Here is a 24,410-nt window from a genome sequence, read left to right on the forward strand (position 1 = left end):
TGCATCAAGCACGGCATCGCTAGTAGGTCGAGGGAGGTGATTGTCCCGCTCTACTCTGCGCTGGTGCGGCCTCACCTCGAGTACTGTGTGCAGTTCTGGGCACCACAGTATAAAAAGGACATGAAACTGTTGGAGAGTGTCCAGAGGAGGGCTACGAAGATGGTGAAAGGCCTGGAGGGGAAGACGTACGAGGAACGGCTGAGGGCACTGGGCCTGTTCAGCCTGGAGAAGAGGAGGCTAAGGGGAGACCTCATCGCAGTCTACAACTTCCTCGTAAGGGGGTGTCGAGAGTCAGGAGACCTTTTCTCCATTAACACCAGCGACAGGACCCGCGGGAACGGAGTTAAGCTGAGGCAGGGGAAGTTTAGGCTGGACATCAGGAAGGGGTTCTTCACAGAGAGAGTGGTTGCACACTGGAACAGGCTCCCCAGGGAAGTGGTCACTGCACCGAGCCTGACTGAATTTAAGAAGAGATTGGACTGTGCACTTAGTCACATGGTCTGAACTTGGGTAGACCTGTGCGGTGTCAAGAGTTGGACTTGATGATCCTTAAGGGTCCCTTCCAACTCAGGATATTCTATGATTCTATAATTATATATAATATATTTATTAATATATAATATATATTAATTATATAATTATATATTATAAATTATCATATATAATAATAATAATTTATTGTTATATAATAATTAAATTATAATTTAATTATTAATTTTCACTGGTGACCTACTTTTTAACTTCCTTGCAATAGGGCTTTGATTAAATAAAAAAGTTTTAGACTGGTGACAATTCAACCTCCTGCATCAAATACAGCTTTCTTCAGTGCCTTCTCTCTACCATATATAGTCAGGGACCTTGCTAACCACTACAGAGCGTTCACAAGTTTACAAGGCTATATTCGTCTTTTAGAAATACATTCAATGTATTTTAGAAATACACTGGGGGATTTCAAGAACCCCCTTCTGACTATCTCTCCTGGCCTTGCTTCCTTCACCAACACACCCAGAACAGGCTTTGGACAACTCCAGACCAAAAACAACAGCATCAAATTGAAGTAAAATCTGATGTTGAAACAGAAATTCAAACCAATTTGAATGTAGGCCAAAAATTAAAAAGCAACTTAGCATTGCTGAGATCTAAGCCTGAAGGTAACCAAACTCCACAGCTGCCAGTTTTTAGGCAGAAGTTTGCTTCTGAGCAGGCTCCTTCTTACAGGGAAGAGTTGCTGTCTGGAATACTAACCAGATGTGTGAGCAGGCCATTTTTTGCCTTCCTCACAGAAGGTTCAGTTTGACAACACAGAGCATGTCAACCTATACTTGGGCTTTCTGCTGCCAGTTCTCCCCAGTATCCTTTTTCTGAAAGATAGTTTAAACTGATCTTTCTCACTCTCTCAAAGAATGCTCTAACAACTACATTTAGGTCAGCCTGTGAGTGGAGACGCATCTCTCCTTCTTTAAGCTCTACACTGTAGCCTCCATCCTGTACACACAGTTTAACAGGTCCAGAAGGAGTGAACACAAGAGCGGAGGTCACTCACTGTTACACAACCTTTCTCCAACTAAACCTGAGTTCACACAAAAAAGCTTTGGTTTACCTTCAGGAACGAGTTCTCCACTTCAGGAACAAGGTAGTTATACACCATGTAAGGACTATCTTGAATATCTTGATACTGCTTGAATTTACCAACACATTTTAAATTATTCAGCATTAAAACCCAAAATAAATTAAATGAAAAAATTTGTAGTAAAACGTAGAAACTTTAATTTACATGCGAAACTACAACATATTCATAATAAAAAACTGGTGACTAAAGTTACACACAATTTGTAAAAACTGTCAATGTTGTTAAATAGGTCTGTACAACCAAAGATTTACAAAGTCCTTGTGCATTCTCTTCTTTTCAATGCACAACTGAATTTAAAGGTTCTGCTCGAATGTTTCCCAAATCAAGAGCTGAATCTGTCTCTTCATCAATCTCACCAATGACAGCACTGAAAAAAAAAGTTACCATTTGTTAAAATCCCCAGATACAAGTCAGGAAAGCCAACACCGTTTTTATTTTTTAAATTTAATTGTAGAACTCTATCATTTGAACTTCAAATTTTGATGGCATCCCCCCCATCTCCTTATACCATTCCTGACTTCACAGCAATCAGTCACCTCTATTGCTGTGCCTTTTCCAAGCTGAAAAGCCCCTCTCCGTTCAGACTTTCCTTGACTGAAAACATTTTGTACCTCTAGCTATTCTGCCTTCTGCTCTTTGTGCATTTTCCTACTGCATCCCTCTTGACAATAGTGGTATACCAGGTGTTTATGCAATGACACGCTGTTTGCAGTTTTAATTTTCTTTCCAGTGATCCCCGATATTTTTTCTCTCTGGTAAATCGGCATTTATGAAGAAGTTGCTAGAGATAAGGGTAGCAACTGAGTTTCGAGAGTAAGAAATCCCAATACCGGCACCTAGGTTCCCGTGATCATCAGCAGAGACTGAGGAATTTGACTTGCCTTGAAACAGAAGCCTGGCCAGCTGAGCAGCTTTCTTAGTTCCACCACTGATTAGATCCTCACTGTGCTGGCAGCTTTGACAACACAAACACACTGCTTATGCTAACTGAATATTCAAGTACGGACCAGCATGAAACCCGATTTCTGCTTTCTGCTTCTGATACCACAAAAACACACATATTTAAGAGGTTTCTCTCTTTAACCAGCTTTTCTTCACGGTCTTTACTACTGTTTTACACACAACTGCTTAGTGCTAAAGCCTTTTTTTATTTTTCCTATTTCAAAAAATGCTTCTAAAACTGAAGTCGTCTTCCTCCTAACAATCTTTACCTGCTGTTGAAACACACTGAGTTTTTCTGCTTTATGGCGCATAACCTCTACAAGATTCTAGCATGCATCTTTAACACTGGAATACCTATAAACATTTTATCCCTTGACTGTTCATTTTACTTTTCAATAAATTCTCTACCTTCTCAGAGATTCCTTTTTTTGAAGTTGCTGTTACTTGGCTGCTTCCCCCCCATAAGAATGCTGAAGGTCAGCATGTTAGGAATTGCAGGAATACAGAATTATCCCTTCTAGTGAATATGTTTCTGAATTTGTTAAGCTTACAAAAAAACAGAATATTTTCTATGAAATAATATTTTAAGTATATTTGAGTAACACAGCAGCCTGGCATAGTGAAAAAAAACAACTAAGTAGTAAAAAAGAATTAGATTTTATTAAAGCAGCATCTTTAGTCCTACCTTTGTTCATTTCTCAATGTTTCTTTTATTTACTTTTCTGAAAAGATCATGTCAAAAGCAATGAAAACCTTGTAAAATAATGTTTTCTCAATGACGTTAGATAAACACATCTGGATATAAATTCAAGTCTTGACATTTCTTAGAACTATCTGTTGAAATTAGACAATTAAAATTCCTATCCAGACTTACGTGTTGGCCATTGCAACATGCTCTTTTTGGTTTTGATAAAAAAAACTCAGTTTTTGCCATGTTTCAGAAAGCTGCTGCAAAATTCATCTTCCTAGCAGGCCCATTTACCAGGCCTTCTTTCCACTGCTCTTGTAACCTCCCTATCTCTTTGGGGCATCACTCTGCATTTGATGAGTTTTACTCTCATTCTGTCATATCATTTGACATAAAATACCAACTGCCACCTTGATCTGTTACTTCAGCAGCTTTGACTGTCCGGTTGCATTGTCAAGCCAGAACCTTCCAGCATTTTCCAGATTATCGAGTGTTCTCTGCGAACATCTCATCTTAACTCTCCCTTAGTGTGCCTAAAAAAAAATCCCACTGAAGTTAACCTTGTATACCAGATCACTGACCTACTACTACACACAACTACACACAAGTTGTTGTGCCACTTATTCATTTCTTCTGTCTTTTTCCTCTCTCGACAGACCCTGCCATTCACAGGTTGGAATAAAGAACACACACACGCACAATGCCTAGGCTCAAGAACGGGAAATGCTGAGCTTCATACCAACCGTTTTTCCAACACTGCTATCAGTATATGACCTGGTTAACTTAGAGCTCAGAAATTCTCGGCTAACAACAACTTAACTTTAAAATGCAGGCACTTTTGCAACAGCAGCAGATATTTTGCTGCTTAATGTGCCTCAGCTTTGATAGCTCTCTATCAGTACTGCTACACAAAGATGTAAGATCCAGATGTATACAGACACAACTGCATATGTATATATAAACACATGCACGTAAATATATAGACATGCATACTTTCTTTTAAATTGAATTAAACAAAAAAAAGCTCTACTTACACATTATCACCTCGTACAATGTATAATCCCAGCACTACTTGCTCAACTCCTTGTGAAGAACTGAACACTCGTTCATGGCTCTCATCCAAAATCAAGTTAATGGTCTGATCAAAACCTTTGAGGGTTCCCTAAGAATAAAAGAAAAAGAAAAAAGCACACAAACATATAGCACTCCAACTGCCTTTTAAATTTACATCCTTGCTCCCAATGATTTCTTAAACAGCAAAGTGGCAATATTAAGTAAGGTACTGGAGAGCAGCTGGTCTACTTGGGTCTTATTGATAGGTTTAAACACAAACAGATGGAGAACTAAAGTTTGAAAACAGTAATTAATTTCAGGAAAAGGTATCTTTATTTACTGCGTAGCCATGCTAACAGCTACATTATTTAGTATTAGAAAAAAACAAAGTTTCCCTCATACCAATGAGGTCCTCTAAACTTATAATTTTACTATTTCTACACTGTTTTTGTCTTCCTTGTAGTGAAGCGTCAAGAAATCAAATGAGAAAAATAAAGGCAAGGAAAATAAAAGTTAAATTCTTACATTAACCAGTATTGAAACCATTTCTAATATGGGATTTTAAGTGACGTCTCCTTAAAGGAGGTTAGCTGGGTTCCACAATATCACTCAACAAAAATGTAAAACACACAAAAGGAAAAAATTCTGTGCTACTTCAACAAAAGTTTGAGAAAATGGAAACATAATTGATACATATAATTTATCACTAGTAATTAAGAAATTTAAACTCACTATACTGAGAATATATATATATATATATATTAATATATATATAATATATATATATATATATATATATATATATAATAATATATATATATATATATATATTAATTGTTTTCTTCTTTTCCTCCTTGTTTTAACTCATAAGCCTTTTTTCATCTTATATTCTCCCCATCTTCATTTCAAGAGGGGGAGTGAGAGATGGGTTTGGTGGAGCTCAGCTCTCTGTGAAACCACCACACTCAGGTAAGACACCATAAATCAGACAGCAATAATAAACACTTACACCATCTACCCACACAGAAGTAAGTCATACGCTAATTCCATTCAAGTCTTTGTGGTAGAAAGTACCTTGCATTGTATCACAAACTTAACCAAACTCCAGCCAGAGATGCTGGAGGGAAGCGATGCCATCCAGAGGGACCTAGACAGACTTGAGAGGTGGGGCTGTGCAAACCTCACGGAGTTCAAGGCCAGGTGCAAGGTTCTGCACCCGAGTCAGAGCAATCCCAAGCACAAATACAGGCTGTGCAGAGAATGGACTGAGAGCAGCCCAGAGGAAATGATCTGGGGGTGCTGGCTGATGAGAAGCTCAACATGAGGCAGCAATGTGCGCCTGCAGTGCAGAAAGCCAACTGTGTCCTGGGCTGCACCAAAAGCAGCATGGCCAGCAGGGTGAGGGAGGCAATTCTGCCCCTCTGCTCTTGTGAGACCCCACCTGGGGCACTGTGTACAGCTCCAGGGCCTCCAGCATGAGGACACAGGCCTGCTGGATCATGTCCAGAGGAGGGTCACAAGGATAATCAGAGGCTGGAGCACCTCTCCTACGGAGACAGGCTGAGGGAGTTGCGGTTGTTCAGCCTGGAGAAAAGAAGGCTCTGGGGAGACCTTACAGCAGCCTCCCAGTACGTAAAGGGGGCCTGCAGGAAAGCTGGGGAAGGACTCTGTGTCAGAGGGTTTAGTGATAGGGCAAGGGGGAATGGATTTAAACTAAAAGAGGGTAGGCTTAGATCAGACATTAGGAAGAAATTCTTCCCTCAGAGGGTTGTGAGGCACTGGCACGGGCTGCCCAGAGAAGCTGTGGGTGCCCCATCCCTGGAGGTGCTCAAGGCCAGGCTGGATGGGGCTTTGGGCAACCTGATCTAGTGGGAGGTGTCCCAGCCCATGGCAGGGGGGTGGAACTGGGTGGTCTTTGAGGTCCCTTCCAACCCAAACCATTCTGTAATTCTATGACTTTTGGTGAAGCTATGACATTTTTACTAAAAATACTGTTTCCCCTTTCCAGAGGCCACTCTAAGCTAACACAGACATACAGGAAGACCCAATCCTTGTGCAATGATCACACCACTAAGTTAAACTGAAAGTAGAAAAGGATCAAAATAAGGGGGAAAAAAAGAATACAAGAACATAAATAATATAGAAACAACAAAACCAGAACACTATACAGTCTAGTGTAGAACAGTTTGTGAGTTCTCAGCTTTTCAGGCTTAAACACAATCCCACTACAATTCTTCAACAATTATGGGCTTGTTTTTTCTGTAGCTGTACGGAAGAAGTGCTTTTAACATGAAAGTTGAAGAGCTTGCTGAACAAGGAGGACACTTTCGAGAGGAACCAAAGAGCTGAACAGAAAAATAAATGCACTTTCTGGTGCAGAGATGGTTGCTTTACAAAAAGCTAGCGTATTTGTGTGTGCGAGTTCAGCAACGGACAAGGCTGACAGGCAAGGGGTAAAACAGATGTGAGAAAAAACCCGTGAGTCTCACCACAATCATTCTTCCATCAGAAGTTATCACTGCGACAGTGCCTGGTAGCTCATTAAGGAAACGCTCGGAGACGTCTGAAACAGCACTAACACCCCCTGTAACACCCACACGCAACAAGCCTTTAGGAGAGCCAGAACAGCTTCTCAAGGGCCTTCTGAAACCAGAAAGGCAGCAGCGCTGCTAAGAAACCCTGGCGGCATGTTCCGGCGGCCTGCCCTAAAGCCTGCCCCCCCCCCCCGAGCTGCGCGCCGCGGGCCCTTACGGCTCCCACCTGCCGCTACCACCGGCCGCAGCTCAGCCCCGCACCTCCCCGCCCGGCCGCGCCCCGCTCCCGCGCTGCCGGGCCGCCCGCACGCAGAGGCGGCAACACCGAGCCAAGCGCCCCCGGCCCCCCGCGACCCCCCGGATGCGGTTGATGTAGCCCTCCAGCGCGGACGTCATGGCGGCCGCTCCTGCCTCAGCGCCTCCCGCCCGCCGCAGCCACCGCCCGCCCCTTCCGGCGCGCACCGACGACGCGAGGCGCCCGCTGAGGGGCCGCCATGACACATAACGGGGGGGGGGGGGGGGGCGGGGCGCTGCTGCCACACTGCCCAGCACATGGCTCCGGCCGCGGGGCGCTGGGGTTTCCGGTCCTGGCATTTCTGCAGGTTTTAAGAAGTGCCCTGTGTCACTGCATGGAATCACAGAGCAGCTACGGTTGCAAAAGGCCTACAATAACATCAATACAATGCCCTACTACCACTGTCACTCACTAACCCACGTCCCTAAGCGCCAGGTCCAGCCTTTCCTTGAACACCCCCAGGGACAGTGACGCCACCACCTCCCTGGGCAACCCGCTCCAATGCCCGACTGCTTTTTCTGAGGAGAAATGTCTCCTAATTTATAAGCTTATCCTCCCCTGGTGCAGCTTGAGGCCATTCCCTCCAATCCTGCCACTAGTTACCTGAGAGAAGAGGTGGACCCCCAGCTCGCCACACCTTCCTTTCAGGTAGCTGTAGACAGCAACGAGGTCTCCCCTGAGCCTCCTCTTCTCCAGACTAAACAACCCCAATTGCCTCAGCCGCTCCTCACAGGACTTGTGCTCCTGGCCCCTCACCAGCTTCGCAGCCCTCTTCCCGTTCCAGGGCCTCGATGTCCTTCTTGCACTGAGGAGCCCAAAGCCGAACACAGTACTCAAGGTGCAGCCTCACCAGAGCAGAGGACAGAGGAAAAATCACCTCCCTGTTCCAGCCGGCTGTGCTGTTCCTGATACTAACCAGGATGCCACTGGTCTTCTTGGACACCTGGGCACACTGCCGGCTCATGTTCAGGCCAGCATGGACCAACACGCCCGGATCCTTTTCCTCTGCACAGCTCTTGAGCCACTCTCCCCCAAGCCTGTGGCGCTGCATGAGATTGTTGTGGCCAAAGTGCAGGACCCGGCACTTAGCCATGTTGAACGTCATCCCATTGGCCTCTGCCCATCGAAGCATCCTGTCCAGGTCACTCTGCAGGGCCTTCTGTATTTTAGGAGTAGTTTTAGCTGTATTTTAGGAGTAGTTTTCCAAAGAATGCCCAGTTTGAATGCTTAGGGAGTAGGGACACTCGAGGATGAAGCGGGCTGCAGAGGACTAAGGCTAACAACACTGGTGTGCAATAGTCCTTTGCAGGTTCCCTTCAGATGTTCTGCGTGGAGCCTGTGGAATTTCTTTCACTAACTTCTGAAAAGCTTGAAGTTGGAGGTGAAAATGTGTTCCTGCCTTAAGCATTTCCCTCTTATTGTGTGTTTCCCTGTTTTCACAGCTGAACATTATTACAGATCAGATGAAGGTGGAGCAGAGGACGTCCCAGTCCAGGAAACAAGGCGTGGTTCTACCAAGGTGGAGGAAGTCTGCCAACACTTGCCTTCAGCCCCCTAATTGGGGCAGTTTCCAGGCAGTGAGCAAGAGCAGCCATTGCCCCCACCATGCTGGCAAGAACGCAGCGGTTCTGTGCAGATAACAGCCTGCCTTTAATTCCAAGTTCTGTCGCCCACCACCTTGGCATGTAATAAACCATGTCATGTAGTGCGGGTCTTTGTCGTCTTCTCTTCTCCCTTCTGGGCTTTGCTTCTCCCCTCCCCTACTCATTTGACCTTTCCCTCTAATTCCTGCCGCTGGCAGGGGCACAGCATTACTTCCCCATCCATGGCTGCGGTTGATCTGGCAGCTGTCCTGGCTCACCCCCGCACTCTCCTAGGCACGGGGCAGCACCGTGCCCACATGCAGGGACAGTCCCCCCCTGACGTCCAGCTCCTGCGGGGCCATTCTTCACTTGTGCTGCCACAGTGGTGCTGCTGCATTGGTGACAGCGGCTGAAGGTGTTCCCGTGCTCCAGACCGTCTGGGTGCCCTCCCCAGCGATGGCCCTCCCCAGATTTGCCAGGGGAATGGCAGAAGATCTCTTCCTATAGGAGTATTGGGTTTACATAGCCAGGTTTTATCTGCAGGGCGCTGCAGGGGTAGCCTCTGTGAGAAGAGTCCAGAAGGTGCCCCATGTTAGATAAGGGCCAGATTCCGTTGGCTCCAAAGGGACCTGATGCTGGCCAGAGATGAGCCAAAAATTGCTCTCTGTGCATCCGTGAGAGCATATTTAAGAAAGGGAAAACAAACAAAGCACACAGTGACACAACTGCAGCTGGGAGAGTGAGGGGTGAGAACCAGCCCTGCAGCCCCCAAGCTCAGTGCAGCAGGAGGGCAGGAGGTGCTCCAGGCACGCAGCAGCAGTTCCCTTGCAGCTCGTGGAGAGGCCCCTGGTGGAGCAGGCTGTCCCCCTGCAGCCCATGGGTCCCGCATGGAGCAGATCTCCACGCTGCAGCCCCCCCATGGGTGGAGGAGCCCCCGGTGGAGCAGGTGGCTGTGGCCTGGAGGAGGCTGCGGCCCATGGAGAGCCCCCGCAGGAGCAGGCCCCGGGCCGGAGCTGCAGCCCGTGGAGAGGAGCCCGTGCAGGAGCAGGGGGTCTGGGGGATGCTGATGCCCGTGGGGGACCCGTGCTGGAGCAGTTTGCTCCTGGGGGATGGACCCTGTGGTACCGAGCCATGCGGGAGCAGTGCTTGAAGAGCTGCTGCCTGTGGGCAGCCCCCGCAGGCTCTGTCCGGGGCATCTCGCGGGAGGGACCCCATGTGGAGCAGGGGCAGAGGGTGACCGTGAAGGAGTGGTGGAGACAAAAGCATCAGGGACTGACCGCAGCACCCATTCCCCCATGCTCTTTGGGGTAAGAAGGTGGAAGAGGGTGGATGGGAGGAAGGTGGTTTTGGTTTCTTTCCTTTGTTTCTAACTTCTGTAGCTTGTTAATAATAGCCAATAGGTTTTATTGATTTCCATACTCTGAGTTTGTTTTGCCCTTCACAATAATTGTTGAGTGATCTCCCCGTTCTTGTCTCAACCCTTGAGCCCTTTCCTCCTTTCGAGGAGGGGGAGTGAGCAAGCGGTTGTGGTGGAGCTCAGCTGCCCACCGGAGTAAAACCACCGCAGAGGTGTGTCCCACAGTCACTGCATAGGCCAACAAGAAGTCTTGCAATGTGAATCCTTCACAGTGGATGAGAAGTGCCCCCTGCCCCCTTCTTTTGCTCCCTCCATAGAGGTTCACAGTCCGAGGCAGTTGCGTGCTGTGGCGGAGCAGGGGATCACGGTGGCCAGGCGCTTTTCCTCATCGAGGTCACTGGAGGCAGGCGAGGGAGCCACAAGGACCTGGCAAGTCGACTCCATGCTTCAAGACTTCCTCCAGCCAGAAGGAAAGAAGGGTAATGGTTGTAGGCGACTCCCTTCTGAAGGGAACAGAGGGTCACGTATGTTAGGTAGACCCCACCCATAGGGAAGTCTGCAGCCTACCTGGGGCTTGGGTCAAGGCCATTCCCAGGAAACTTCCTGACCTTGTTAGCCCCTCCGATTTTTCCCCATTAGTGAGAATTCAGGCTGGCAGTGATGAAATTGCTGAGAGAAGCGTGGAGGCTACCAAAAGGGACTTCAGGGGACTGAGGCAATTGCTGGATGCAGTGGGCACGCAGGTGGTGTTTTCCTCTATCCCTTCAGCCCTCCCCGAATTTGCCAGATGAGTGTCAGAAGATCTCTTTATATGGGAGAGCCCGAGTCTCCTTCCCAGGAGAACACCTTGCTCAGAGGATGCTGGTTTAAAGCCTACAAATCATTTGCCCTGCATTCAGAAATCCGGCCACAGCATTAAAGCTCTCTGCCAGCCTCATGGACAGTGTGGTTGAGGTCCCCCGCTTGTCGTGGGCTATCCCTTTTGCAAGGGAACCATTTCTAGCCACAGGAGGCAAATGACACCTCTGTCTTTGTGTATTCTCCCTTTGGCCGTCCCAAGCCCTTGTCCCTAGCTTGCCCCTGAGTTTCCCTTGGTACTGTGAAACTCACAAGACACATCTGCAAAAGGCTTGGTCTGACTGTCACAACGGAAATAACACATTTGCTGTTCAGAGGATGCTCCTGGCCAGCAAGGGAGACAAGCAGAAGGAATCAGAGGGAATGGTCACATGGCCATGGGAGAGGAGAAGCAAAGCCCGGAAGGCATGTGAGGAATGTTTTAGCAATTCGTGTCCATAAAGAACAGTCCTGTCTGCCTCTGGGCCCTGCACTAGCAATTTAATTCTTGAACCACAGATGCAGTGTGTCCCAGTCTCCCCCTCATTCTAGTCAATCTATCAAGTCTTCAGAAAATACTCCTCAAATTTATGAACCTGTTTGCTTTTGTTATTCCGGACTTCTGTTTCTAACAGTTACAGCCTTTTTTTTTCTGTCTTCTTCAAGATTAACTTAACACTGCTATAGGTGTGACTGTCCTGTGAATGGCTGGTGAAGAATGTTTTAATTACTGGTGAAGTGTCAATAGGAAAGTTATTTGTGTTTGTATGAAGTCTTTGATGTCTGGGGGTTTCAGAACAACTGATAACAACTAGTGACTGTTATGGGATACTATGCAAACCTCTGGTATTTGGCCAGGTGGCCAAGATACTAAGAAGAAGAAAAAAAGAAGCTGAAGGACGGCTGGGAGACAAGACCTGCAGAAAATGTTCTATAAACTTGGTACGATGCCAAAGGAGTACAAAGGGGAAGGACTTGGAGAGGAAGACTACGAGCCTTCAGCATGAAAGACCCCTAGAGACCCCCAGAGGAGACTGATGTGCATGCTCCAGTAGGAGGGACTGGACCCCGGAAGCTAATTATAATAACCTGTTTTTTTTAGAAGTATTAATGAATATGTATTAGTCTAGGAGCATAAAAATCAGCTGCTTGATGTAACTGGGGTGCATCCTGCTGGAGCGGAGACTCCCGGTGCACCCAGTGCTGTTTGCTAACCTCTATTCTTTTATATTCTTTTAATAAATCTTATTTTTTTTATTTAATCCTAATTTGAATCCTGAGCCATTTCTAACAGGGAGAAGAGAGGAAGACAAAGACCCGCACTACATGACATGGTTTATTACATGCCAAGGTGGTGGGCGACAGAACTTGGAATTAAAGGCGGGCTGTTATCTGCACAGAACCGCCTTGTTTTCTGGACTGGGACGTCCTCTGCTCCACCTTCATCTGGTCTGTAATAATGTTCAGCTGTGAAAATAGGGAAATGCAAAATAAGGAAATGCACAAGGCAGGAACACATGTTTTCACCTCCAATTACCAGTATGTGAAAAGTTAGTGAAGGAAATTCCAGAAGCTACACACGGACGTTGTGAGCTAACCTGCAAATGACTCTTGCTTAGCAGTGTTAGCCTTAGTCCTCTGCAGCCCTCTTCATCCTCGAGTGTCCCTACTCCCTAAGCATTCAAACTGGGCATTCTTTGGAACACTACTCCTAAAATGCAGGTTCCGCATTCCCCTTGAAAACGCTGAAAAGGATCTGCCATTGAAAAGGCAAACATGTTCGTGCTGCCACCTGGCCCTACCGCAGCCTTCGGTGTGGCATGTCTTTGTCTGGTGCCTGTTCTCTCATTACCATTTGTACGGTCATTTTGTCTATTCTCCCTTTCTTTCCCTTCACTCTTTCCCTTATGGCTTTGCAGAAGAAGAAGGGCACTCTGTATTTTGCACACCCCCCAATGACCAGAGGTCTTCAGCCCTCCCCCATACAGTTGTGTACTCTTCTGATGCTTAGCAGTTGTTTTAGCATAAAGACGGTGTGTTTTGGACCCACAAAAGGGATTCTAACTTGAGGCTCAGAAGCGTAAGCTTGCTCACAGATATTCTTTCAGAGAGGTTGAGAATAACATTTATGAATGCTGACCTTAGGCACGCAGGCTTCAGTGGTGCTTCGGGTGGAGCTTAGCTTGTTTTTGTCTAGACTCTGACGAGCTCTGAAAAAGTCAGATGCATGCAAGAATTATATTTGGTTACAGTTTGGCAAAGCTGCTCTCCAGGTCTTTGACCAGCATTTGACTTCTGAGAGTGGAAGGGATGAATGGCGTCTAAACACAAAAACATCATTTGATTTGAGGTTTTTGGAGAGCCTGCATCCATGGTGCAAAAGTATCACCGATGCTGTGGATTTATGTGGCTTCTTCTGGAAGATGCATCAGCTGCATAAAGAGTCAGGGATATCCTCCCCTGCCTAAGGAAAACTCCAATCTCAGACTTGCTGCCGAAATGGCAGCCAAAGCCATAGACTTCACAGAATCAGGTTCTGCTCTCTAGAAGGCTCATACTTCTTTAAGCATTCTTAGTTTGTTGCCACGACAATAGGACATGCAGTTCCTCTTTTCTGCCTTACATCGCTGTATTGGGTGTACATGGCAGGGTTTGGGTTGCAAGGGGCTGCAGAGGTGGCCTCTGTGAGAAGGATCTCCACGCTGCAGCCCCCCCATGGGTGGAGGAGCCCCCGGTGGAGCAGGTGGCTGTGGCCTGGAGGAGGCTGTGGCTCATGGAGAGCCCCCATGGGAGCAGGCCCCGGGCCAGAGCTGCAGCCCGTGGAGAGGAGCCCGCGCAGGAGCAGGGGGGCTAGGGGGAGCTGCCACCCGTGGGGGACCCGTGCTGGAGCAATTTGCTCCTGGGGGATGGACCCCGTGGTACAGAGCCGTGTGGGAGCAGTGCTTGAAGAGCCGCTGCCTGTGGACAGCCCCCGCAGGCTCAGTTCAGGAAGGACAGCATCCTGTGAGAGGGACCCCACGGGGAGCAGGCGCAGACAGGGACTGTGCAATTGTAGGCATATTTACTGACATCATGTTGACCAGGCATACAAGAGGGTTCTTAGGAGGAGAATGTACAAGGAAAAAGCAGCATCTTGCTCTCACTCCAAAAAGCAGTCTGCACATACCTTTGCAGGTTTTTTCTCTGGAAGTCTTCTGAGCTTTCGTTCCTCCTGACAGTAGTGCTTGTACCTTTCCAGTTTTGCCTCAATGGACTCATCTGGAAAAGTATGCTCTTGCAGTGTCTTTCTCCCTCCATCGTCCTCTTCAGAGTCAGCATGTCTGCTTCTGTGCGTTGGCTTCTTGCTCGGAGAAGCACAAGGAGGAGATCTTGACAGTTCATGCATGTCTGGGGAGGCTGCCCGTGTCTGAAGCAGATAATGAAACTTCCATCACCACAAAGAAGAAGAGAACCATCCCCCCATCAGTCGCACATAGCCAGTTTCAAGGGCCCAGCCTCACTGAGGGCACGGCACTCGCCTCCTCACTACCACCAGCAGTCAAGGCAGAACACGGAAACTACCACAGGGCAACGATCCTATTTCTCAGGAGGAGAAAGTAAGCCTTTTCCAAAGGCTCCATACATAATTCTGTTCAGTTCAGTGACTTCTGCGCCAGTGGAGAACAACGCCTCACAGAAAGAAAGAGGGGCAAGACCCCAAATACAAATATGTCCTGCGACTTCTGGTATGAGCACTTGTTCCTTTTCAGGCCCTTTCTTATCTCTGTCTCATGCTGTTGCTTTTGCTCGTGACCCACCTTGGAAGTCTTCAGAAGATCTTTGACGTATGCCACCTCTTCTTGCAGCTGGCCATTGGTCTTCTCCATTTTTTCCTGAGAGCCACGCAGAGCAGACAGCTCTTCTTGCAGGTCACAACTCTGTGCTTCTAGCTGCCTGTATTTTTCAGACTCCATCTCCAGCTGCTGCGAAAGTTCTTTGAGCTGTGGAGAGCAAAGCACAAAGGGGTAGGGTGTCAAGATGGTGTTTGTCACCTTCTGACTTGGTATTGAAAGTAAAGGCAGGCTCGTCTTTTAACAGAACAGCTTTTAGATCACTGCTGGCAGGATTCCCCAAGTTTCCATCCTTCCTCGGTTCTTCTGCAGGGAGACGAGACTGGCCTGAAAGGTGCTAGGGACGCTCTTGCCCGAAATGCTCCTCTGCTCGTGGGACATCAAATACGCCTCTACCCAGACACCAGAAAGAACGCCTATTGTGTGTGTGTTGGGGGAAGCGCTGCAGTGCAGAACGGAGTAGGCACGAGCAACCAATGCTCTTCCTGCCGTTACTCTGAAAGCTTTGGAAACAGTGCCTCAGGAGGCCACTTTGACAGAGCTGCTGGAGGAAGGCCTTTTCTCTCTAGGTCAAAGCTGATGTGTGGTTGCAAGGATACGGAGGTTATAGCAGATGTTCCATTAAGTCCCAAAGGTCAGCAGCGGTGCTGTCTTGCTCTCCTCCTCCAGAAATATACCCTTTTTATACCTACTAAAAATACACTCGGGAGGTTCCTGCCTATTATAAATAGAAAGCAAACAAACAAACAAAACAAAACCAAACCAAACAAAAAAACAGAAACCCTCAAAAATAAAAAAAAATCAAAAGCTAAATGAATCTTCATATTACAGTGCCTACACACAATGCTATTTCCTCTCAAATAACAGAACTCTTATAATGGCAGTGAAGGCACGAGAACGCTACGAGCCTTTGGACTAAGAATGGGCCACCACAAGGGCACTTGAGTCCTTCTATAGAACCTTCTAAAGCACACGTGTGCCTTAGCAGCACCTCTCAGTAACGAGGGGAAAGGTAGCTAAAGGGTTCCATGCAACTGAACAAGACACCCATGGCAGCTCAAAAGCACTTCTTGGTCCTCGACATCAGGGTGCCCATGGCTAGGGAAAGACGGGCTGAGACAGCAGCTGGTGAGCGGCAAGTTACAAAAACGTCACTGTCTCAACTCCTAAGACAGGGCTCCAGAAGTGATCTTGGGCAGAGCCAACTTCAGACAGGTGGAGTTGCACCTGCCAGAACTGAAAAGTGCCATGGCCTGTGAAGCCACTGAGCCCGCCAGCCTTGCTGTGACTCTCAGCTCGTCCTTCCTCCACAGAGCAGCCTGCCCTCAGAGTGCCCTCACAGATACTGCTCTGCACGTTCATTTTGACTCATAAAGACAACTGCATCTGCGTTCACCTGCTACGTATGACAACAGAAGGAGCACCAAGGAGAGAACAGACAACTCACAATACAAGAAGCAGCATGGAAAAAAACAACACAGGCATGAACATTAACAGACAAAAAAAAAAGACAAAATCCTGCAGAATCCAGAGCTCATGTTTACCTATCACATAGCCAGTTTCAAGGGCTCAGCCTCACTAAGGGCAGGCCACTCTGCCTCCTCACTACCAGCAGTTGTCAAGGCAGAAGCCAGAAACTGCCCCAGGTCAACCGTTCATTTTAATCTGGACGACACCAGTTCTCAGCACTCCGTTTTTACCTCAGAGCTAGTACTAAGACATTTTGCCTCTGTAAGACAGTGCTCTGCTTGTAAGCCTTTTCCATAGGCTCCATACACAATTCACGGGGACTTCTGCACCAGTGGAGAACAACACCTCACAGAAAGAAAGAGGGGCAAGACCCCAAATACAAATATGTCCTGCGACTTCTGGTATGAGCACTTGTTCCTTTTCAGGCCCTTTCTTATCTCTGTCTCATGCTGTTGCTTTTGCACGAGACTCACCTTGGAAGTCTTCAGGAGATCTTTGAGGTATGCCACCTCTTCTTGCAGCTGGCCATTGGTCTTCTCCAGTTTTTCCTGAGAGCCACGCAGAGCAGACAGCTCTTCTTGCAGGTCACAACTCTGTGCTTCTAGCTGCCTGTATTTTTCAGACTCCATCTCCAGCTGCTGCGAAAGTTCTTTGAGCTGTGGAGAGCAAAGCACAAAGGGGTAGGGCGTCAAGATGGTGTTTGTCACCTTCTGACTTGGTATTGAAAGTAAAGGATTCCCCAAGTTTCCATCCTTCCTCGGTTCTTCTGCAGGGAGACGAGACTGGCCTGAAAGGTGCTAGGGACGCTCTTGCCCGAAATGCTCCTCTGCTCGTGGGACATCAAACACGCCTCTACCCAGACACCAGAAAGAACGCCTATTGTGTGTGTGTTGGGGGAAGCGCTGCAGTGCAGAACGGAGTAGGCACGAGCAACCAATGCTCTTCCTGCCGTTACTCTGAAAGCTTTGGAAACAGTGCCTCAGGAGGCCACTTTGACAGAGCTGCTGGAGCTAGGCCTTTTCTCTCTAGGTCAGAGCTGATGTGTGGTTGCAAGGATACGGAGGATATAGCAGATGTTCCATTAAGTCCCAATGGTCAGCAGCGGTGCTGTCTTGCTCTCCTCCTCCAGAAATATACCCTTTTTATACCTACTAAAAATACACTCGGGAGGTTCCTGCCTATTATAAATAGAAAGCAAACAAACAAACAAAATAAAACCAAACCAAACAAAAAAACAGAAACCCTCAAAAATAAAAAAAAATCAAAAGCTAAATGAATCTTCATATTACAGTGCCTACACACAATGCTATTTCCTCTCAAATAACAGAACTCTTATAATGGCAGTGAAGCCACGAGAATGCTACGAGCCTTTGGACTAAGAATGGACCACCACAAGGGCACTTGAGTCCTTCTACAGAACCTTCTAAAGCACACGTGTGCCTTAGCAGCACCTCTCAGTAACGAGGGGAAAGGTAGCTAAAGGGTTCCATGCAACTGAACAAGACACCCATGGCAGCTCAAAAGCACTTCTTGGTCCTCGACATCAGGGTGCCCATGGCTAGGGAAAGACGGGCTGAGACAGCAGCTGGTGAGCGGCAAGTTACAAAAACGTCACTGTCTCAACTCCTAAGACAGGGCTCCAGAAGTGATCTTGGGCAGAGCCAACTTCAGACAGGTGGAGTTGCACCTGCCAGAACTGAAAAGTGCCATGGTCTGTGAAGCCACTGAGCCCGCCAGCCTTGCTGTGACTCTCAGCTCGTCCTTCCTCCACAGAGCAGCCTGCCCTCAGAGTGCCCTCACAGATACTGCTCTACACGTTCATTTTGACTCATAACGACAACTGCATCTGCGTTCACCTGCTATGTATGACAACAGAAGGAGCACCAAGGAGAGAACAGACAACTCACAATACAAGAAGCAGCATGGAAAAAAACAACACAGGCATGAACATTAACAGACAAAAAAAAAAAAAAAGACAAAATCCTGCAGAATCCAGAGCTCATGTTTACCTATCACATAGCCAGTTTCAAGGGCTCAGCCTCACTAAGGGCAGGCCACTCTGCCTCCTCACTACCAGCAGTTGTCAAGGCAGAAGCCAGAAACTGCCCCAGGTCAACCGTTCATTTTAATCTGGACGACACCAGTTCTCAGCACTCCGTTTTTACCTCAGAGCTAGTACTAAGACATTTTGCCTCTGTAAGACAGTGCTCTGCTTGTAAGCCTTTTCCATAGGCTCCATACACAATTCACGGGGACTTCTGCACCAGTGGAGAACAACGCCTCACAGAAAGAAAGAGGGGCAAGACCCCAAATACAAATATGTCCTGCGACTTCTGGTATGAGCACTTGTTCCTTTTCAGGCCCTTTCTTATCTCTGTCTCATGCTGTTGCTTTTGCACGAGACTCACCTTGGAAGTCTTCAGGAGATCTTTGAGGTATGCCACCTCTTCTTGCAGCTGGCCATTGGTCTTCTCCAGTTTTTCATAAGAGCCACGCAGAGCAGACAGCTCTTCTTGCAGGTCGCAATTTTGTGCTTCTAGCTGCCTGCGTTTTTCAGACTCCATCTCCAGCTGTTGCGAAAGTTCTTTGAGCTGTGGAGAGCAAAGCACAAAGGGGTAGGGCGTCAAGATGGTGTTTGTCACCTTCTGACTTGGTATTGAAAGTAAAGGCAGGCTCGTCTTTTAACAGAACAGCTTTTAGATCACTGCTGGCAGGATTCCCCAAGTTTCCATCCTTCCTCGGTTCTTCTGCAGGGAGACGAGACTGGCCTGAAAGGTTCTAGGGACGCTCTTGCCCGAAATGCTCCTCTGCTCGTGGGACATCAAACACGCCTCTACCCAGACACCAGAAAGAACGCCTATTGTGTGTGTGTTGGGGGAAGCGCTGCAGTGCAGAACGGAGTAGGCATGAGCAACCAATGCTCTTCCTGCCGTTACTCTGAAAGCTTTGGAAACAGTGCCTCAGGAGGCCACTTTGACAGAGCTGCTGGAGGAAGGCCTTTTCTCTCTAGGTCAGAGCTGATGTGTGGTTGCAAGGATACGGAGGATATAGCAGATGTTCCATTAAGTCCCAAAGGTCAGCTGTTGTGCTGTCTTGCTCTCCTCCTCCAAAGGCCCGTTGTGTTGGTCACCAGCAGAAAGGGGGGAAGAAGGGAAGAGAAAGCACCACCGCTCTCAGATTTATCCCTATAGTGCAGCTTTTCCATACCTCAGCTTTAGCTGTCTCCAATTCCTCTCGCAAGCGCTCTGCGTCTTTCTCATCGTCCCTGCACTGGCTCTCAGTAGCCTCAGGTGGGGCTTCTGATGCAGACAGACTTTCAGGAGCACCAGGAAGTTCCATCTGCAGCTGTCTGTCTCGATCCTAAAGAAATGGGGTTCCGTGAGCATGACAAGGTCAGTGAGAACCTGGGAATATGAGCTGTGCTTTTACTCATTAGCTTCTACAACGAGGTCAGTCTTCTGCCTGAAACAAAGCATTGGAAGCGCGCCACCGCCGGGCATCTGCACAGCTGGGGACCTCTCTCCATCTTTCTTAGCCTCAACTACCAGCAGCTCTTTGTGAGGGTTTCTGTTTCTTAAAACACAGGGGAGGCTTAAGGTTTTTTCTCTTCTTGGAACATAGGCTGAGAGCCTGGGCAGGGGCTTTCTGCCTACACAAAAAGGCGGGCAGCGGAGAATGGACTCTGCAGAACTGTTGTTGCCTCCAGGGGCATTTCAGCACTTGCAAAGCAGAGGCCAGACTTCTTCTGCCAGAGCTTAAGCATGGCCTGGAATCTCCCTGCAGCTTCTGAGAACATGCTCACAACCAAGGCATGCACACTGAAAGCAGAGCTGCAAGCCCTCAGTGCTATTCTCTGGTATGTCTTCATTGTTGGCCTTAAAAATTGCCACGTGAAGGCTACCAGAGCGCTGGTGAGGTATGGTGAAAAGCAACAGGTTACTCCCAGCCAGCCCCTTTGAGAAGCTCAGAAGATTTTAAGCAGCGGGAAGAACCTTTGCTGCTTCGTTATGTAGAATATGCTTCCCCTCGACTGGAACTCTAACTGAAAGGCCAGCTGCAGCAGGACCCAGGTCTCCTAGCAGTTTCACCAGCTCAGTGCAAACTGAAGAGCTGGGCTGGAGCACAAGTAGTTCAAGGGCCCCCAGTCACAACCATGTGGCAGAGGCAGCAACAGAGGGAAGCGAGCCCAGAGGTAAACTTGCCCCAAAGTAAGCGAGCCAAGTGGCAGACAGTGGGTCCTTCACAGAAAGTACCTTGTGATCCGTGGGCAATTCAGCCTCTTCCTCCTGCTCTGCTCCTACAGCTGGCAGGGCGCCTACAAGGGATGGACGAAGCAAGACAGTGTGAGCATTCCTGGCACTCTGCGTTTCCCTGCCAGTCAAGCCCTGACCCCAAATACGGGAAAGGGTTTGACATCAGGCCACAGTCCTCATCAGCTCTTCCACACTACAGGATCCTACCTTCTCCATCCAAAGCACCTATTTGTAATAGAAAACGCTCAGTCCTCCGAGAGCAGATTTTGCTGGGGACTGCTGTGTCTTGTGCAGCATCAGCAGAAGCTTCTCCCGTCTTTTCACAGCGTGCGCGTTCTAGCAGTTTCATGGTAATGCTACGCATAGAAAGAGAGAACGTACAGGCAGTCAGATCCAAAACATCCTTGCCCAGGATCCTTGCTCTTGCCGAGGACAGCAACTGACTTGGAACCGGTTCAGAACTGTCTGTGTGCGGTGTCAGTCTCCCCACGATGGTGGACCTGCTACGCCACCAGGGATCTCTTTGAGGGTTTATCTGAATGGACACTGGTAAGATCCCCACTGAAAGAACAGGCGCCTCTTTCCTGGCCAGTGGAGTGGAACTGGGCTTAGCAACACAAGCAGGATTTCTAGGAGAGCCTTGTGGGTGGAAGTTCTCCTCTACTTCCAAATCCTTTCTTGACTTGGGAAGGAGACATGAGAAGACATCACTGAGTCCAGCTTCAAGAATGGTCTGAAGATATCATTAAGCCTTTGTGCATCTACCACAAAGAGTGACAAATCAGCATGGACACTCTGACAACTCAGCGGCTTTGACAATGATGTACAAAACACTCACCCAAAGTGTCCCGAGTAGAGTGCACAATCCACGGCTGTTTCGGGAGTGGTTTCTTTGCAAGCAATCTTGGCACCATAGGAAAGAAGTAGGTCTACTACATCCATTTCCCCAACAGAAGCGGCAAACATAAGAGCAGTCCTAAAGCATCCAAAAGATGATATATGAAACATAGCAGCATTTGCAGGCTCTGTGTTGTTGTTATTGTAATCCCTGTTTACTCCCCAAACAATTCCCTCCCCGATTCCTACAAGCTCAGGGAAAGCAAAGCCACACACAGGGGAGTGTTGCAGGACTGAGGCTGGAAGGCACCTCGGGATGCCTCCTGGCAAACTGCCTCCCCAGAGGAGACTCAGCCATGAGTCCAGACCACGTTGCTCAAGGCTTCTTCCATGCTGCTCTTCAAAGCCTTCAAGGATGGAGGCTGCTCAAACCCCTGGCACCACCTGCTCCCCTGATTGACCTTCCTCATGCCGAGAGGGTTTCTCCTAAGCAGCTCTGGGAAAGCCTCTTGTTTCATTTAATGCCCATTGTCTGTCGGACAACACTGACTCTCTTTCTCCTGATTCTTACAGTGAGAATGCTAAGGAGACCGACATGTGGTTTGGAGCAATGCCTCACCTTCCAAACATATTTTGAGCACACGCATTCGCTCCTTTTTGAAGAAGAAAGTTTACCATCTCTTTATGATTGCTGGAGATGGCAAGAAGAAGCGGGGTATTTCCCTCCTGAAAGGATAAAGAATCCCAGTCAGAACAGCCCAGATGAATTAGGTGCCTTTCCCAAAGAGCAGCGCTACCCAAATTCAAAACTTACCCAGTCCTTTGCTTCAAGGTGTGCACCATGCTCAATTAACATCTCTGCTAGAGATGTGTTGGGAGCTGCGGCAGCCAGGTGAAGGGCAGAGTTGCCTCTGTAAACTTGGAAGTTTGGGTCGGCATGGTGCTCTAGCAGAATCGCCACGCATTCTTCATGCTGGCTCTCCACTGCCTGCAAACAACACAAAGAAAAGGAAGGACTCGTGCCATGTTTCAGCTTCCCAGTGCTGGAAGATAAGAGCGTCTTCCAGGACAAACTCGTGTGCGCCTATTACGTGCCGATTGCAACTTTCAGGTTTCTCTACAGGTTGGTGTGAAGAATGCAGCAAGACACTTGTCACTTGAAGCACAATCGATAAAGCCCCACTTAGAGCAGAGTAACGTGTTCCACATACCTTCATCAGTGGCGATCTGCCAGTGTTGTCGCAAAGGTTCAGCAGGCACTTCTCTTGCACCAGGAATCGAACAACATCTGCATGGCCGTTCGCACAAGCAAGGTGCAGAGGTGTCCTAAAAACAAAATAAATTAGCTTTTCACAGGCAGGCAGTGCCCGAAATCACTCCCGGCTCTGGAACACGCGCAGGGCCACAAGTCTCCACTTGCCAATGCCAAGTGGAACGTAAGCTTTGGAGGCTGTGGAACTCCATGAAGACTGTGAAGTCCGTGTAAGCCTCCGAGTTTTTCCACAATCAAAACGGCACAAAAGCAGCAGAAGGGCGGTGAACGCCCCGACGCTGATCACCCACCAGACAGGAGAGAACTGCTAATGCCTGAGCGGCCGCTAAACAACCCCACAGGGAGAGGACAGGGCGGTGGCGGTCGGCGGCACACCCTTCGAGCAGCGCTCGAGCCGCCCCAGCAATTCCAAGCAAAGCTGGATTTTTCCCCTCTGCCAGCTGAGAGGGAAAAGCCCTCGCAGTGATCAGCTCTGACCCAGGGTTCCAGGGGAGGCGGTGCCCTTGCTGCCGTGCTCCTGACTCTGCCCTGCGCTTCAGCCGTCTCTCCGCGCAGGGCTGAAGGCTTTGCCAAGGGCTGGTAGGAGCACGTTCCCCTGACTATGTCCAGTGCCAGTGACTGCCTGGCCGGACGAGGCCCCGTCTCAGCCCTCCATCGCCTCAGCTCTTGCTGACACCTGCTGCAGAAGGAGGGTTGGTGCCAGAGCCGCGTACGCAGTGGCACCAGGCTGAAGCTCGCACGCCACAGGAGAGCGATCCCAGCCCGAGCCTTTAAGATGCCCCCCAGCCCCTCACCGCTTTGCCTGGTCCAGACGGTTTTTGCCTAGTCTCTTCAGCCACCAGTGCTTCCTCAGCCGGGCCAGGTCGCCACGGGCAGCCGCGCGGTGCAGCCCATGCAGGCCCTCCTCTGGCAGCTGGTGGGCATCGCTGTCTCTGGACAGCAAAGTGCTGCTGGGCATCGGACTATCCATGCTGCAGCAAGGATGTGGGCACAAGCCCAGCTGGGGCCACCGGAGCCCTGCGGGCCCTGCTTGGGTCCGACACGGACAGGCGCAGGGGCAGGGGAGCCGAGCCCCGAGCAGCGGCTGTGGCCTGGCACTTCCAGGCAGGGCAGGGACGCACCGAGACTCCCAGCCAGGGCAGTGCTGTTGCTCCCACAGCAGAGGCAACAGCACTGAGCACTGCTGGGGGCACTGTACTGTGTCTCAGCATTGTGTCACATTACGTCACAATGGGCGTCACCAGGGGCGTCACTAGGCGTCACCAGAGCGTCCCTAGGTGTCACCTTAAGTTGGAGGGCCACACTGCCCCACACTCCAGCAGTGACTGTGGCAGTTTCTGGCTCCTGCCTTCAGAGCTCTTTGTGCCTCAGTTGACGTTCTTCCGCAGCGTGGATGGGGATCTGGGGCCATGTGACGGGGCTGGGCTCCTCAGGAGGCACCGAGAACATGCCTGGCTGGCAAGGGCACTGCATTACTTCCCTGGGGCCATGGTTGAGCTGGCACCTGCCCCAGTTGTACTGGGTCTGGCTGGGATGGAGCTAACATTCCCTGCAGCAGCCCATACAGGGTTGTTCTCTGCACTTGTACAGAATCATTAAGGTTGGAAGTTGCCTTCAGGATCATCTGGTCCAACCGTCACCCTACTACCACTGTCACTCACTAACCCACGTCCCTAAGCGCCAGGTCCAGCCTTTCCTTGAACACCCCCAGGGACAGTGACGCCACCACCTCCCTGGGCAACCCGCTCCAATGCCCGACTGCTCTTTCTGAGGAGAAATGTCTCCTAATTTATAAGCTTATCCTCCCCTGGTGCAGCTTGAGGCCATT

At 49.0% G+C, this 24,410-nt stretch overlaps 2 protein-coding genes and 1 long non-coding RNA gene across 3 annotated transcripts; all 3 read right to left on the reverse strand.

Moving 5' to 3' along the window:
* Nucleotides 1-1,743: 1,743 nt before the first annotated feature.
* LSM8 (LSM8 homolog, U6 small nuclear RNA associated) lies at nt 1,744-7,335 on the reverse strand. Its single transcript, XM_068669571.1, has 4 exons — nt 7,213-7,335; nt 6,803-6,843; nt 4,295-4,422; nt 1,744-1,997 (listed from the first exon to the last, which is right to left on the reverse strand). Exons 1-4 carry the CDS (start codon nt 7,241-7,243, stop codon nt 1,907-1,909), a joined length of 291 nt encoding a protein of 96 aa, XP_068525672.1. The 5' UTR covers nt 7,244-7,335; the 3' UTR covers nt 1,744-1,906.
* A 4,939-nt stretch (nt 7,336-12,274) lies between these two features.
* LOC137850309 (uncharacterized) lies at nt 12,275-14,682 on the reverse strand. Its single transcript, XR_011092459.1, has 3 exons — nt 14,086-14,682; nt 13,060-13,129; nt 12,275-12,386 (listed from the first exon to the last, which is right to left on the reverse strand). It is a non-coding gene; the product is annotated as an uncharacterized lncRNA (long non-coding RNA).
* A 1,403-nt stretch (nt 14,683-16,085) lies between these two features.
* On the reverse strand, nt 16,086-23,544 carry LOC137849733 (putative ankyrin repeat domain-containing protein 20A4). Its single transcript, XM_068669684.1, has 11 exons — nt 23,377-23,544; nt 22,521-22,635; nt 22,124-22,297; nt 21,929-22,035; nt 21,311-21,448; nt 20,680-20,828; nt 20,473-20,534; nt 19,427-19,579; nt 18,628-18,810; nt 16,693-16,875; nt 16,086-16,148 (listed from the first exon to the last, which is right to left on the reverse strand). Exons 1-11 carry the CDS (start codon nt 23,538-23,540, stop codon nt 16,086-16,088), a joined length of 1,491 nt encoding a protein of 496 aa, XP_068525785.1. The 5' UTR covers nt 23,541-23,544.
* Between the last annotated feature and the right edge of the window lie 866 nt (nt 23,545-24,410).

Source organism: Anas acuta, chromosome 1 (genome assembly GCF_963932015.1).
Source record: "Anas acuta chromosome 1, bAnaAcu1.1, whole genome shotgun sequence".
NCBI classification, from domain to species: domain Eukaryota; kingdom Metazoa; phylum Chordata; class Aves; order Anseriformes; family Anatidae; genus Anas; species Anas acuta.

Excerpts from the sequence above, each read along its gene's own strand:
- LOC137849733 (XM_068669684.1), bottom strand. The coding sequence starts at position 23,540 with ATGCCCAGCAGCACTTTGCTGTCCAGAGACAGCGATGCCCACCAGCTG. Across the intron at positions 20,535-20,679 it reads AGGTGCTTTGGATGGAGAAG|GCGCCCTGCCAGCTGTAGGA; the intron begins GTAGGATCCTGT and ends CATCCCTTGTAG. Across the intron at positions 19,580-20,472 it reads AATTGCCCACGGATCACAAG|GATCGAGACAGACAGCTGCA; the intron begins GTACTTTCTGTG and ends CCATTTCTTTAG.
- LSM8 (XM_068669571.1), bottom strand. The coding sequence starts at position 7,243 with ATGACGTCCGCGCTGGAGGGCTACATCAACC. Across the intron at positions 6,844-7,212 it reads GCTGGAGGGCTACATCAACC|GCACTGTCGCAGTGATAACT; the intron begins GCATCCGGGGGG and ends ATGAGCTACCAG. Across the intron at positions 1,998-4,294 it reads ATTGTACGAGGTGATAATGT|TGCTGTCATTGGTGAGATTG; the intron begins GTAAGTAGAGCT and ends TTTTTTTTTCAG.